This window comes from Rana temporaria, chromosome 13 (genome assembly GCF_905171775.1).
Source record: "Rana temporaria chromosome 13, aRanTem1.1, whole genome shotgun sequence".
NCBI lineage: Eukaryota > Metazoa > Chordata > Amphibia > Anura > Ranidae > Rana > Rana temporaria.
The window spans coordinates 80,459,931-80,474,373 of record NC_053501.1 but is presented as its reverse complement, the minus strand read 5'-3'; the positions used below and the strand labels follow the sequence as shown (position 1 = coordinate 80,474,373).

Sequence of the window (14,443 nt, the reverse complement as noted above, 5' to 3'; positions counted from 1 at the left end):
TTTTTAAATTGGGATATTAAAAATATTTTTTTTTTAAATTGTCGCTCTTTTTTTTGTTTATAAAATAAAAACCGCAAAGTTGATCAATTACCACTAAAAGAAAGCTCTATTTGTGGGAAAAAATACACATCAATTTTGTTTGGGTACAGCATTGCACGTAGGGTTGCCACATCATCCCTTTAATTCAGGACACACATTAATTACACAGGTTCTGTGTCTGATTAAGGTGGTAGTTAAACTTACTTACTGTGTCCTGGATTAAAGGGAAAATGTGGCAACCCTAGTCGCACGACTGCACAATTGTCAGTTAAATCTATGCAGTGCAGTATCGCAAAAAAATTGCCCGGTCATAAAGGGGAAAAATCTTCCGGGGCTGAAGAGGTTAAAATGCAAATCAATTTATAACTTTTTTTAAATGACTTTTTGTTGTTATTCTCTCTCTCTCTGTTAAAATAAATCTACCATTAAAAATATAGACTGATAGGCCCGGATTCACAGACACTGGCGCATATTTATTCCGGCGTAGCGTATCGAATATACGCTACGCCAACGCAGCGCACAGAGGCAAGCACAGTATACACAAAGCACTCGCCCCCAAATCTACGCTGGGTTTCCTCAGCGTAAGCCAGCGTAGGTGGAAGTGGGCGTGAGCCATGCTAATGAGGCGTGACCCCATGTAAATTAAAGACTGAGCGTCATAAAGTTACGAATAACGTACGGCGCTTGCGCCGTCCCGTGGACGCATCCCAGTGCGTATAAGCAGAATCACGTCGGAACTACTCCCTAAGATACAACGGATTACTGCCTACGAAATGAACGTAACCTACGCCCAGCCCTATTCACCTACTATGTAAACAACGTAAAATACGACGGCTCTGTTCCCTGGTCCATACCTTTGCATGAGTTGCGCCTCCTATATGGGGAATAACTTTATGCCGGACGTACGCCTTACGCAATCCGCGTATATTATGCGCTGGGCGCAACTACGTTTGTGAATCGGCCTATCTCCCTCATTTGCATATGTGCATAGAAAATCAATGGGAGCGGCAAATGCGCCAGGCGTAAATATGCGCCCACGATACGACGGCGTAGGAAAGTTACGTCGGTCGGATGAAGCCTATTTTCAGGCGTATCTAAAATTGTGGGCACGGCACATAGATAGACTTACGCGGCGTATCTCGAGATACGTTGGCTTAAGTGCTTTGTGAATCCGGGCCATAATTTCTTTGTCAGTGGACGCATAGATACGACGGTGCATAGATAGACTTACGCGGCGTATCTCGATATACGTCGGCGTAAGTGCTTTGTGAATCCGGGCCATAATTTCTTTGTCAGTGGACAAGGATACAGAATCAGCAGGGGATCAAATACTTTTTTCCCTCACTGTAGTGTATATCTTTTTCATCTACTCTAAATAGTTTAACCTGACCCACCTTGTGTGCTATGAGTTTATGATTACATCCTTCTTGAGTGCATGACTGTGGAACCCTAAACCAGTGTTTCTCAACTCCAGTCCTCAAGGTGCCCCAACATGTCATGTTTTCAGGCTCGATGAAACGGCTGTGGCAATTACAAAGGCAGTGAAACTGATTAAATCACCTGTTCAAAATACTGGTAAGCCTGAAAACATGACCTGTTGGGGTGCCTTGAGGACTGGAGTTGAGAAACGCTGCCCTACACAGACAATTTGTCTCTACTTTTCCAACCACTTTCTTTTTTTGCCATTCCTTACCCTTTCCTGCTATGCAACTCCTGCTTCAAATAACACTTACTTACTCCTTGGATTATGGGTATAAAAATATGGGTATGGAAACCCCAAATCATAGGATTTATCAGGGTTGCTTGCATGTGCATAGAACCAATTAAATTCCAGTTTTTTTTTTCAAAGCTTAAATGAACAAGCTGAAGCAAATTGGCTACCATGCGGCGTGGCCTGGAGCGGCATGGGATAGGACGCGAGTGAGCTGAGCTCCGCCAGCTGAAAATCCTGCACAAATATCCTTGGATCCTAACATCTAACAAACGACCTCTGTGGACACCCCCCGGACCAGGCACCCCAGGGGATCATGTTGCCGGCAAAAACAAAATCCGGAGCGATCGCTAAGCTATCGCAATACCGCCATGTGGAGGCTGATCCTGTAGACCAAGATGGCACGGGGAGGAGGTAGCTCATGGCTCAGAAACGACCAGGCAGCCATAACAGCCTGCCAGGAAGCAGTCACGTCCTGCCAGACCACCCTCACAGCAAGGATTGAAGAGGTGAAGGTGGACATATCCTTGGTCAGGCAGGACTTCCAGAAGCTTAGAGAGAGAGTCACGGAGGCTGAGACTAGAATCAGCACAGTGGAGGACTCCATCCCCCCTCTACAGGTTTCCACAGAAGCCATGCAGCAGCAGGTGAACCAACTCCTCCAGAAGCAAGACGATATTGAGAACAGGTTGTGCAGGTGTAACCTCCGCTTCATTGGCCTGCCTGAGGGGGTAGAGGGGCGAGACCCTCCAACGTTTCTGGAGACATTACTTTCTGATACATATGGAAGGGAGTAGTTTTTACCCACGTTTGTCGTGGGGCGTGTGCACCGCATGTCGGGCAGACCACCGCCTGCTGGTGCACTCTCTCGCACCTTCATAGCCAAGTTCCTGAACTTCAGGGACCGGGATGCCATCCTCCGCCTTAGCAGGAAAAAAGGCAATATCCCTTTTGGAAATAAGATGGTCGCAGTCTTCCCGGACTTCTCAGCGGAGGTACAAAGAAAACGCAAAACCTTTATTGAGGCGAAGCGTCGCCTGTCAATCAAGAATGTGAAATACGCCATGCTGTTTCCAGCCCGCCTTCGTGTGGAGGGAGAAGACAGAGCACACTTTTTTGAAGACCCAGACGCGGCTATAGCGTGGCTCGAGCAACGCGATGCACACTGATAAGTATACCCGCATCTTCACATGCCCTTACACCCCCTATGCCCCCCTATGCTTTACCCCCCCTCTGAGAGATGCTAGCCGTATATAGCTGGGAAGCGGGCAAGGAACTGCATACTGACATTGCTCACTGTTTCCACAGCCCCTTAGTCCAGAGATCTGAGATTACTCCTGCATATGGGCAATGATGTTTCTGTGTTCCCACTTCTGCTCACAGCATATACCAGCCAGTGCACATTCCGTTTCATTGTTCCTGTGTGTCCCTTGCAGTGAGGGGAGAGCACATGACTGCATTAGAACATTGCTCTTTGATACTCTTGCCCCCCTCTGCTTGGAGAGTTAGTGCCCCGAGCCCTAGAGTTAGACTGACCTTGCCCGAATTGGCTGTTCAGATTTGGGACTGTTCCTTCGATTACCTGCGGAGACCCACAGTCTGCTGGGTGGCCGCCTCTGGCTCACTCAGGGTGGTGCACTATTTACAGCGCCTCTGAAACAGCGCTTCCCCTCATATTCATCAAAGTATACCACTATGGCTTCTTGTCCTTGTGGGGTTGGAATGAGTGGCCAACGGTCGGATTTCTGACTGCAAGAGCCTATGTATACGCTATAACACTGCTTTGTTTTTCCTTCACAGGTTGCACACTGTTTATGCCATGTTGGCAGTTAGGGGTTGGTGCCCGCACCAGTTGGGGGCAGGGCCGGGAGGGGGGGTTAAGGGGTTTATTTTGTTGAGAGATGGTCTTTTTTTTCTTATATTGATTGGTTTACATAGGTACTGCATAAATGTATTGGTGTTGTTGGAGGCCGCGCCTGGCTGGGGGCGGCCATCTTGGCTGCAAACGGGGGGGGGGGGGGGGTATCCCAAGTCCCCATTAAGAGATCTGCGGTATTTGGGAAACTAAAAAAAGCTAAGGGCGGATGTGGTGGCCATGGTACAGACACACGCAGAGGGTTCAGTATTGAGAGCACTCAAACGGCCTTGGATAGACTGGGCTTATCACTCTGTTCACACTACACATTCCAGAGGAGTGTCACTTCTGATTGCTAAAATTGCCCATTTCGAGCTCCAGGACTTGGTAGTTAGACCCAATGGGTAGATTCGTTTTTGTAAGGGCAAAGCTACACAGGGATGTGGTCCTTCTATTGGCTTTTTACATACCACCCCCGTTTCAATTTAATTTTATGGCATTGCCCGCTATGTAGTGATCTAAACACGCTATACCAGCTATATTGGCTGGGAGATTTCAATAATGTGTTGGATAGGGCCCTTGACAGACTGACCAGGCCCTCGCAGCCCCTGACACACTCACACCCGACAAAATTTGTGCGCCTCCTTGGAGGATGACGATCTTGGGACCGACTGGGAACACTTTTTCATGACTAATGAGGGCTCAGCACGGCCGCAGATAGTATGGGAGGCGTTTAAGATACATGCTCGGATGACCCTTACAGCCCGCATTAACAAAATTAAACAAACTTCTGTGATGGCTGTGGACACTACAACGCATGACTTAGAGATAGCGGAAAGGGAATTTCTTGACAATCCCACAGAGGCTAGGGCTGGTGGCCTTAAGTTATGTTCTAGGGCCCTGGACCAGTTGCTCTATGAGAAATCCAAATGTAAGATGTTCTTTCTTAGACGGAGGTCATTTGAACATGGTGAAAGAGCAGGGAAGTTACTGGCTTACCTTGTACACAGCGAGGGGAGACCCCCGGTGGTGATCTCCCTGCACTCCCCTGACAATACCCAGGTGACTGCACCTGTTCAGGTTGCGGGAATGTTTGGGGATTTTTTTGCCTCCCTTTATGCTACCACGGTTTCGGATTACCTTTCTCTGATGGAGTCCTTTTTGGCAGAGATACAAATCCCACAGCTGACCGAGGCCCAGACTGAGGAACTGGAGGAACCTTTGAAATTAGAGGAGATTGCTAAAGCCATAGCGGAATTCCCTACATCCAAGGCCCTGGGCTCCGATGGCTTGCCGGTGGAGTTTTACTCCTCATACTCGGACCTGTTGTTGCCTCGGTTACTGGCGTTGTACAACTCCATTTTTGAGACCTCTGATATGCCAGTTTCCATGCGGGAGGCTACCATTGTTTTAATACCCAAGCCAGGTAAAGATCCTCACCTTCCGGAGTCTTATCGTCCCATTTCCCTGCTCCAGGTGGATGTACTTGCAAAGGTACTTGCCATCCGCCTTAACAAGGTTATCCTTTCATTAGCTCACGGAGACCATGCGGGGTTCATGCCAGGCAGAAACACATCTTTAAACCTCAGGAGGTTATTTATTAATCTTCAGACTCCCCATGATAACTCTGGGTCCAGGATAGTTGTTGCCTTGGACACTGCTAAAGCATTCGACTCTGTCGAGTGGCGCTACCTCTGGACCTGCTTGGGCAGGTTTGGACTGGGGCCCCGATTCATCAAATGGGTACAGCTCCTTTATCAAAGCCCGGTGGCCAAAGTTCTGGCTAATGGCTGGCCCTCGGATCAGTTCTCTCTCCACAGGGGTACTAGACAAGGGTGCCCCCTGTCGCCGCTGCTGTATGCACTGGCGGCAGAGCCATTTGCCATAGCAATCAGCGCTCACACAGGGATTGTGGGTTTACAGAGAGGAGGGGTGGTGGAAAAAATTAGCACATATGCAGATGACACTCTTCTGTATCTAGACAACTCAGACAGCTCGTTGCCTTTGGCCCTTATAGAAAGATTCAGCACATTTTCTGGTCTACGGATCAATTGGGACAAGTCTCAGATACTCCCGCTAGACAGCTATTCACCTACCAAAGACAGGGCCTCACTCCCCCTACAGAGAGAGTTAGTGTTATCAAATACCTGGGCATCAGGGTATCTAGAGACCCTGGGGATTACGTTCCACTTAACATAACCCCGCTCTTTGATATGCTAAAGCAGAAGACACAGATCTGGGCTCGCCTTCCGTTAGGGGTCACGGGTCGCGTAAACCTAATTAAAATGGTCCTGTTACCCAAATTTTTTTATATGCTCTGGCACTCCCCTGTTTATCTTGTTCTTAGGCATTTCATGGCGATCTAAACTCTTTTGAAACCTTTTGTGTGGGGCAATAACAGGCACAAACTCAAAAATCCTACCGACCTGGCAGGTCTCGCTCTGCCCGATTTCAACTTATACTATCTCGCAGCTCAGCTTTCACAAATATTTCATGTAGACAAAACGGACAGAGACAGGTTCCTATGCTTCTTGTGCCTGGGGTGGGCTGGGCCGACCTTGGACCCCTTGGTGGCGATTACAGGTGGGATGAAGAGGGGAGGCCGGTCAGTTGACCGTAAGGCCCTTCTATATCATAACAGGAGAGCGTGGTCCATAGCCTCTACAAAACTGCGCATACCAATCCTAAATACCTCCACCCCCCTTTGGCATAACTCGGCCCTTTCTGAATTTATTCAGATTCCAGATGCTGGGTGGTGGAGTTCTAGGGGTATTTTTTATCTGTCCCACATAGTCACTAACGGGAGGCTGAAATCCTTGCCTGACATGCAGTCAGAGTTTGCACTGCCTAGCCGAATGCACTTTAGATACATACAGCTACGTCATGCCTTCCGCACACAATTCCCTGTAGATGATCTCTCTCTGGATGACAGCCCACTGATGGCAGCCATAAAGTGCCCTGCTCCTAAGAAACTTATTTCACAGTTCTACACCATGCTGTCGCTCCCCTCGGCAACCGTGGGGGCATATGCATTGAAGGCCAGGTGGGAGGATGAATTGGGCCCAATCGCGGATTACGAGTGGAGTGATGCTTTGGACACATGCAAGCTAGTTTCCCCCAAGCTGTCAGACTGGCCAACCCAGATCTTTATAACACATAGATCATACCTCACGCCACTCAGACTCTCGAAATATAAACGTAACTATTCCACTGCATGCCCCATGTGCGCTCAGGCGGCGGCCAACTTTTTCCATCTTTTGTGGAAATGTCCCAAGATACAGATATTCTGGTCGCAGGTGGTGAGATTCCTGCATGACAAGATGGGCTCCTCTGTAACACTCCAACCGAAACTATGTCTTTTGGAATTTTTCCAAATTCAGACTGTAATAAATGTATTAAGCTATTCCTACATCAGACACTCTTTTCAGCCCAAAAGGTAATTGCCAGAGTGTGGATGAGAGCAGATCCTCCTGGGATCTTGCACTGGATTGCGGAGGATGTCCATCCAAATACAAAAAAAATTGGGACAGATGGCTTAAGGCTCCTGATACCTGTATCTAGAACGCTGTTCTCTCCTTTTTTATATATCTCTTGTTTTTCATTGTGTTCTTCCTTTTATTTTTAGGTTTGGGGGTGGGATAGAGAGGAGGGGCCCTCTGGCGGTAAGGCATACAATGATGGCATAACACGCACCTGCTAATGTTACCGATAATACTGTTCTCTATATATGTATGTGACCTAATGTAGTGTTGTTGGATGATATTGCTAGAAGAATTTATCGACTGACTGTACCACTGTTTGATTATATTTTTATATGTACCATCTCTTGTATTTAATAAAAAGACTTTTATGTAAAAAAAAAAATTGGCTACCATGCACAGCTGCACCTGATTTTGCACTCTCTGGTTTTAGTAAATTAACCCCAAAGTGTGAATTTGTTAAATACCTCTAACCACCTATAACCATGACTCTCCTTTTATGTCCCAAATAGCCTAAGGCCAGCCATACATGGGTCGAATTCCAAGAGTTTTCTTCTGAAAATCTAAGGCCCCTTTCACACTGGGGTGGGACGTGCGGTGGTGGTATAGCGTAGCTATACTGTCTGAATTGGGGCGGTATTCGGCCGTTAGCGATGCGGTATTAACCAACCGCTAACGGCCGAAAAAGAGGCACATTTCCGGTGGTATTACCGCGGTTTCCCATTACTTTTAATGGGAAGGAACGGTGAAGGAGCGCTCCTCTCACCGCTCCAAAGATGCTGCTGGCAGGACTTTTGGAGTGGTCCCGCCAGCGCATCGCCTCAGTGTGAAAGCCCTTGGGCATGCAGTGCAGGAGTTTTTCAGGCGGTATTTAGGCGCTATTTTTAGCGCTAAACCGCATGAAAAACTCCTCAGTGTGAAAGGGGCCTAAGAATGTTCGTTCGAATTTCGCACCATTTCGCAGCAACGGCCGGTTTTCGTGCGGCCATTGAATGTTTAATCAGGCATGTTGTATTTTTTTGGAAAAACAAATGATTTCCTAATCAATGATGGGAGAATCGTGTTAGAAATACAATCAAAAAAGAAATGTGCATGAGCACAAGAAAAGAAAAGGAATCCTGGAACTAATACAACCTCTCCTTAGATATAAGAAAGGGAATACAATATCTTGGAAGTATTTACCTTACCCCTTACATAAAATAGTACCAATTGGTACCAATTTCTTAACCTGGTACAAACACTGTAAAAAAAAAAAAATAAATTCTTTAAAACTAGGGCTTAAAGTGTTGTTAAACCCACTTAACAGTTTATGCTGTATTACATGCTCTTCATAATCACTTAATCACTATGGGATTTGTTTTCTATATCCTGCAATAAACCTGGTTGATTCTGCTGTTCACTGTCCCTCCCTTCTTGTCTGTGTCCCCTCTTCAGGGTGAGATTGTGTATACCAGCCATTTCAACAGCTACTCAGCATGGTCCAGTTCCAGTTTTCCTTTTTTTTGTTATCTGTGCAGCCCACATGACCATAGAGTCACACATGTGGGCATATATACAGTGATAAATGACAGCCCACTCCCTACTTTTCCCCACCCACTAAACATTTAAAACTCAATGGGGGCAGGATATTACATTTTGATTGATGGAGGCTTCATCTCTTCTAAGCACATACAAACAACAGACACAGGCAGCAGTGTAGGAAACAGGCTGTGGATTGGAAGAACATCGCCCAAGATAGCCCACACCATGTTTTTGCACAGAAACAATAAAGATTTGAGTTTAAATACATATTTGTATGATGGTTTAAAACATTTGACATGAATTATGTATTTTTCCCCTGTTTTCCAAAGCCTGCTTTTTTTTTCCTTCTTTTTTTTTAAACATCTGACGGACAGCAGAAGACCAGAAGCTCCTCCTGCCACTTGTAAAAGCGATCTGACGGCTAGTTAGCTGCTAGGATTGCTTCTATATTACATAGCATCGCTGGCTTAAAAAAAAAAAGTACTGGGACAATGACTGTAGCTGCAGGCATTATCCTGGTAGCGCCACTCAAAGTCCAAGACATCATATGTCCTCCTAAGGATGGGAAGTGGATAAAGAAAAGGGATCAATTAAATAGTGTGCGTTTAGTATCACTTTAAGATCCCATTTTTTCCGAAATTCTTAAGAGGCATCTCCCAGAGCTACTCTCTATCTATCCTTTTTACAATGATGATGTAGCCCCTCAGCTTACTGATCAACAACAGCCTTACATATTACTGGCTTAGATACTGCAGAACATCACTACAAACACTGCCTGTTCACTAACAATATAATATTATTTGTTACCAACTGTCATCCTTCTCCTGAATCCTATTCTTTCTGCTCTGAAAATTCACCACTATATCAAAACTTCATTTTAACAGTCACAAATTCAAAGCTCTAGATATCTTTTTTCAACTCATGTCACCCAAAATATTAAATCATCATTTAGATTTTCGATGGATGTCCATTTAACAATCCTACTTGGGGATTTAGCTAAAAAAAAATATTTGATACACTGTATCAGGCAAAACATTCTGCTATCTACAGTTAAAACACTAAGCTTTTCAGTATTACAAAATATGGACTTGCTGCTATACTTAACCCCCTTTGAAACCATTTGCAAATCAAATCCACACTACCTAATTATCATCACCACAATTTAATCTATTTCACTCCTTGCTATATGTACCTAAAATCCGTCCTACAGTCAATACTAAAAAATAATTGGGTTTTAAAGCTTACCAGGCCGCAGTAGCAAGAAGTTTAGATGGGAATATCTAGATTTTGAGCTAATGCCTCTGCAGTAGAGAAAAATTATAATTTACGAGATGGTACCATGTTCCAGACCAGATCCCTACTTCATTTCCAGGCTTTTCCTACAAATGTTTACAGGGCAGCAACGTAGCAGCCACATTTATACACATGGGATTGCTCCAAGATGAAAAGATTTTGAACCTGTTATTACAATTTTTTTTATACTGTACTAGGCTGTCTGAAAAAAGGCACTTTAAACAAACTTACATCACTAATAAATAAAGATTGCTTACACACATTTTCACTGCAACCAAACAAGTTATTGTGAAGGCTTTACAATAACCTAAATTTTCTTTCAAAGCCATATATGTTATATTTAAACAACAAAATCACATAATGTAAAAAGACATGAGCTTCTTGGATTACAGCCTATATGCCAACAAATTTTGCTGATCACCTTCCCACTATATTTGTTTCCTTATCCCATTTTCATTATTTACTTTTTTCCACCCCATACCTCCTTCTCAACCACACCGCCATTGGCATTTTCCCTCAACTAGGCACATCCCCCTACTCTCAAATGATCTAAGATACACTACGCCGCCGTAACTTACTTATTTTTTTTGAATCCTCAAAGAATGTGTGCCGTAAGTTACGGCGGCGTAGTGTATCTTTGGCGGCGTAAGGGCGCGCAATTCAAATCGATGTGATGGGGGCATGTTTTATGTAAATACGTTGTGACCCGACGTAAACAACGTTTTTTTTTAACGGCGCATGCGCCGTCCGTGGGGGTATCCCAGTGCGCATGCTCGAAATTAAACTGGAACAAGCCAATGCTTACAACGGTGATGTCATTCTACGCAAATCCCAATTCGTGAACGACTTACGCAAACAACGTAAAAAATTCAAATTTCGACGCGGGAACGAGGGCCATACTTAACATTGAATACGCCTCATATAGCAGGGGTAACTATATGCTGGAAAAATCCGAACGCAAACGACGTAAAAAAATTCGCCGGCCGGACGAACGTTCGTGGATCGCCGTATCCAGCTAATTTGCATACTCGACGCGGAATTCAACGGAAACGAAGACGTACGCCTGTCGGATCGATCCCTCATTCCGTCGTATCTTGTTTTGTGGATACAAAACAAAGATACGACGCGGGATCTGGCCCAAAGTCTCCCTAGGAATAAAGGACAACCACTTACTTTGAAACACTTGCATACGGTTATGTTCATAGTGGTATTTTTCCCAATTTAGGATTCAAGATAAAAGAATGTGGAGTAATTGCAATTCAAAGGAACAGTTAGCTTTTGTTTGTTTAAAAATCACTTTGTGTGGCAACAGCGAAGGTGATAAAGTACTCTTTACTACATTTCTACAAAGTTGATTGCTGCAAGCGATGCCACTTATTGGTGACTAGGTTGTGTACAGAAAGCCGTAAAGAGGCACAAATTGCATACACATGCAGGGCAAAGTGTCTACAAAGAGTACCCCAACCCTCTCATACTCACCTTGCCTACTCCCTCAATCCTCCTCTGCAGCCACTGTACATGACCCAGTGCTCCTGGGTATGGGTGAGCATGTGAACAATTTCCTTGTGATATTTCTTAGGCCTAGCAGCCAATCACTAGGCCCGGGCACTGTCACATGACCTAGGACCCAATTAAACCAATCCCTCGGGTCACTGACACTGCTAATTTCAGTACCAGCTCAGACAAAGGAAAGAGGGAAAGACACATTTATTCCTGCATGGTCAGTGGGCCAGGGCAAATGTAGATTGTTAGCTTTAGAAGGTCATTTGCCAAAGCTACAATTACAATAGATAAAACATCTGGCTATCCTCAACTACACTGCCTCCACGATCCACTGTGATTTGCTCCATCTCTGACAAAGGGCGATTTGCGGCCCACGTTCAGTGACAGTACTGAAAAAGGCAATGGCTGGTACTCACTGACAGATCCTTAAGCAACTCAAAACAACTATGCATAATAACAGGATATCTAATGATTAGAGGGCCTCCTTATTGCCATCTTGAGAATTCTTCTGTGGCCTAATTGTCAAGTTTACTTGAATTTATCGCATTAGACAAAATAATAGCAAAGACACTGCTAAGGAGGCATTTCTAGACAGAAAACCGCATCCAAAGAAAATGTATTATATATGCTTCTTACCTGGGAGTGCAAATATTATTTTCCTAACGCCATCAATATCCAAGGTTGCAAAGGTGGTTGGCAGGCTGTAAGACAAAATGTGGCTTTTCTTTATTCTTAGACTATACTGGGTCAGACTGTGAATAAGGAGAACACATTTGGGAAAAAGAAATACAAAGGTCCATTAAAACAAAGCAGAACTCTTAGTGGAATTTAAGCCATGTATACTCCTTAAAGTGTTTAACGCAAACACATACATCACTGCTGGGACAGTCCCTCTATTAGAGCTAGACATACCACACTGTATAAGTCTTTTATCAAAATGAGGCATGTAAATACCTTTTTAGAATGAACTTCAGGCCAGTCACATGACTCGCGGACGCTTTACATCTCCGATACAATGCTACTGCAGAAGGGGCCAAGATCTCCCTCTGACGTCAGCCAGGGAGGTCACATGGCCTCTCAGCCCCTCCTGCAATAGCCCTGCAATCCGTCCGAGAGTCAAGTGACTGGCCAGAAGATCGAAATAAAAAGATATTATTTATATATATATATATATATATATATATATATATATATATATATATATTAATTCTACAGTGTGCTATGCCTATCTATAATAGAGGGGCTGGCAGTGACCATTTATAATTTTTTAATTATTTTTAATAATAGCGTCGGGGTGGAGAGAGAGAGAGACAGACACGGAGCTAATAGGCAGGGAAGAGGGGGGTGAGGGGGAGAGAGAAGAGAGCAGATCAGGGCTGCGGGTGAAGGAGGGATGTACGCTGACCACGGTGGTCAGGGCTCACTAGTCCTGATTATCGTGGTCAGCGCAGAATGGGGGATACAGGAAGGTGCAGGTTCAGCCAAGTTTTTTACCTTCTAGAGAAGGGCAGATTACACAGCACATGCACTGTGCTGTGTAATCTGCTTTAAGGTACCAGGACCTCTATTTTTGGGGGGTTAATAATCACTTTAAGAAGGTTTTCCTCTTAAAGTATATGTGAACCCTTACATTGTAAACAACCCATTCAGTTCCAAATAGAAATGATGGCAAAACATTTGCGTCAGTGGTCAGTTTGAAATCGGAAAAAGCAGGGAACTGGCAGGATCAAATGGCATTTCACACAAAGAAAGCAAAACAAAGAGAGCAGGATAGTTTTTAACACAAATACATGTCACAACAGGCACATTTATTCGGAATATGAAATCCCATAACATGTTCTTTAACCCCTATCCTAAATTCTAAATGACAATGGTAAATGAGACGTGAAGTCAGAGGAAATCTCTTTTACTTGACAGAGGATCAAACCCTCTGAAACCCTCTCAAGCACTCTGAAAGTTTTACTTAGAACATTGTATATAATGTAAAATGTTTTATTATATCAACTTTTTGTATTTTCTGGCTGTCACGTACAATTTATTTGTAGTGAACTATTTATGCATTAATTTATAATATGGAATCCATATAGAAGGAATCATCTCTTTTGATACAACAAGCGCCCAGAGGCGATTTAGTTTGCATGTGTTGCGCTATATAAGTTTTCATTCATTCATTCATATGAATGAATAAGTTAACAGTCCATGAAGTACACTGCCACGAAGTGTGCTGAACTGAATACTCAAAAAATGGACTTACTCAAAGATGATTTTGCTTTGGCAGCGGTTGAAAAAACAGAATTAAAGCTTAGTGACTTCCTCAGAGAGAGAGCTCCGGCAGGGAAGGATTGTCAAATCACCCTTTTGACATAGGATCTTGTAACCCAGGGTGTCCCAAAATTAGGGGTTCAAGGCTCTCTTTAAAGAATATGTGATTGGCAACAAAAGAAGAAATCTTGTATTGGATCTCAGCCGAACACCAATCATTGGGCACGGGAGGCAGAGACCCAAATAGGATTTTTTAGAAATGACTGTGAAGTTGCAAAGCAATTTGTCCAGTAAAAGTGCATGTACATTAATTCTGTGTGAATAGGGTGTTTGGTATCACTTACATTTGAACACAGGATATAATATGTTTATATTTGTTTGCTCCATTCACACAGAACAAATGTGCACTCTCTCACTATGCGAATAGCTGTGCAAAATAACCCTTAAATTTACATCTTAGTGAAAATTAAAAAGAGTGCCCAAATCTCAATTCAGTGATCCACCTAGATCCCATACATGGCATCAACTTTACATTTTCTTACCACTCATTATATGATGCCAACTAACCTTCCCCCCTCCTTATTAGATCTCTTAACTGCTTAGTAGACATTTGGGACAAGTCTCACATTTCCTGAATATGTTTTTTCTTCTGAAGCTTTGGCATCCATTTAGGGTCCTACCAATCCTTGTTACACACCATGTTCTGCCCCCCCCCCTCTTAAGTTCATCTGCAGCTTTACTAGGCCTAGGCTGAAATGACAATCGTTGTGCAAACCTATT

General features: G+C 44.1%; 1 protein-coding gene across 20 annotated transcripts in view; it reads right to left on the bottom strand.

The window, feature by feature from the left end:
• GPHN (gephyrin) overlaps positions 1-14,443 on the bottom strand; it is a 780,484-nt gene that overhangs the window by 22,885 nt on the left and 743,156 nt on the right. For all 20 annotated transcript variants that reach the window (XM_040333276.1, XM_040333279.1, XM_040333277.1 and 17 more), the window contains one exon: positions 12,038-12,102. In XM_040333276.1, coding sequence (XP_040189210.1) covers positions 12,038-12,102 — 65 coding nt within the window. The remainder of the gene's footprint in view (positions 1-12,037; positions 12,103-14,443) is intronic.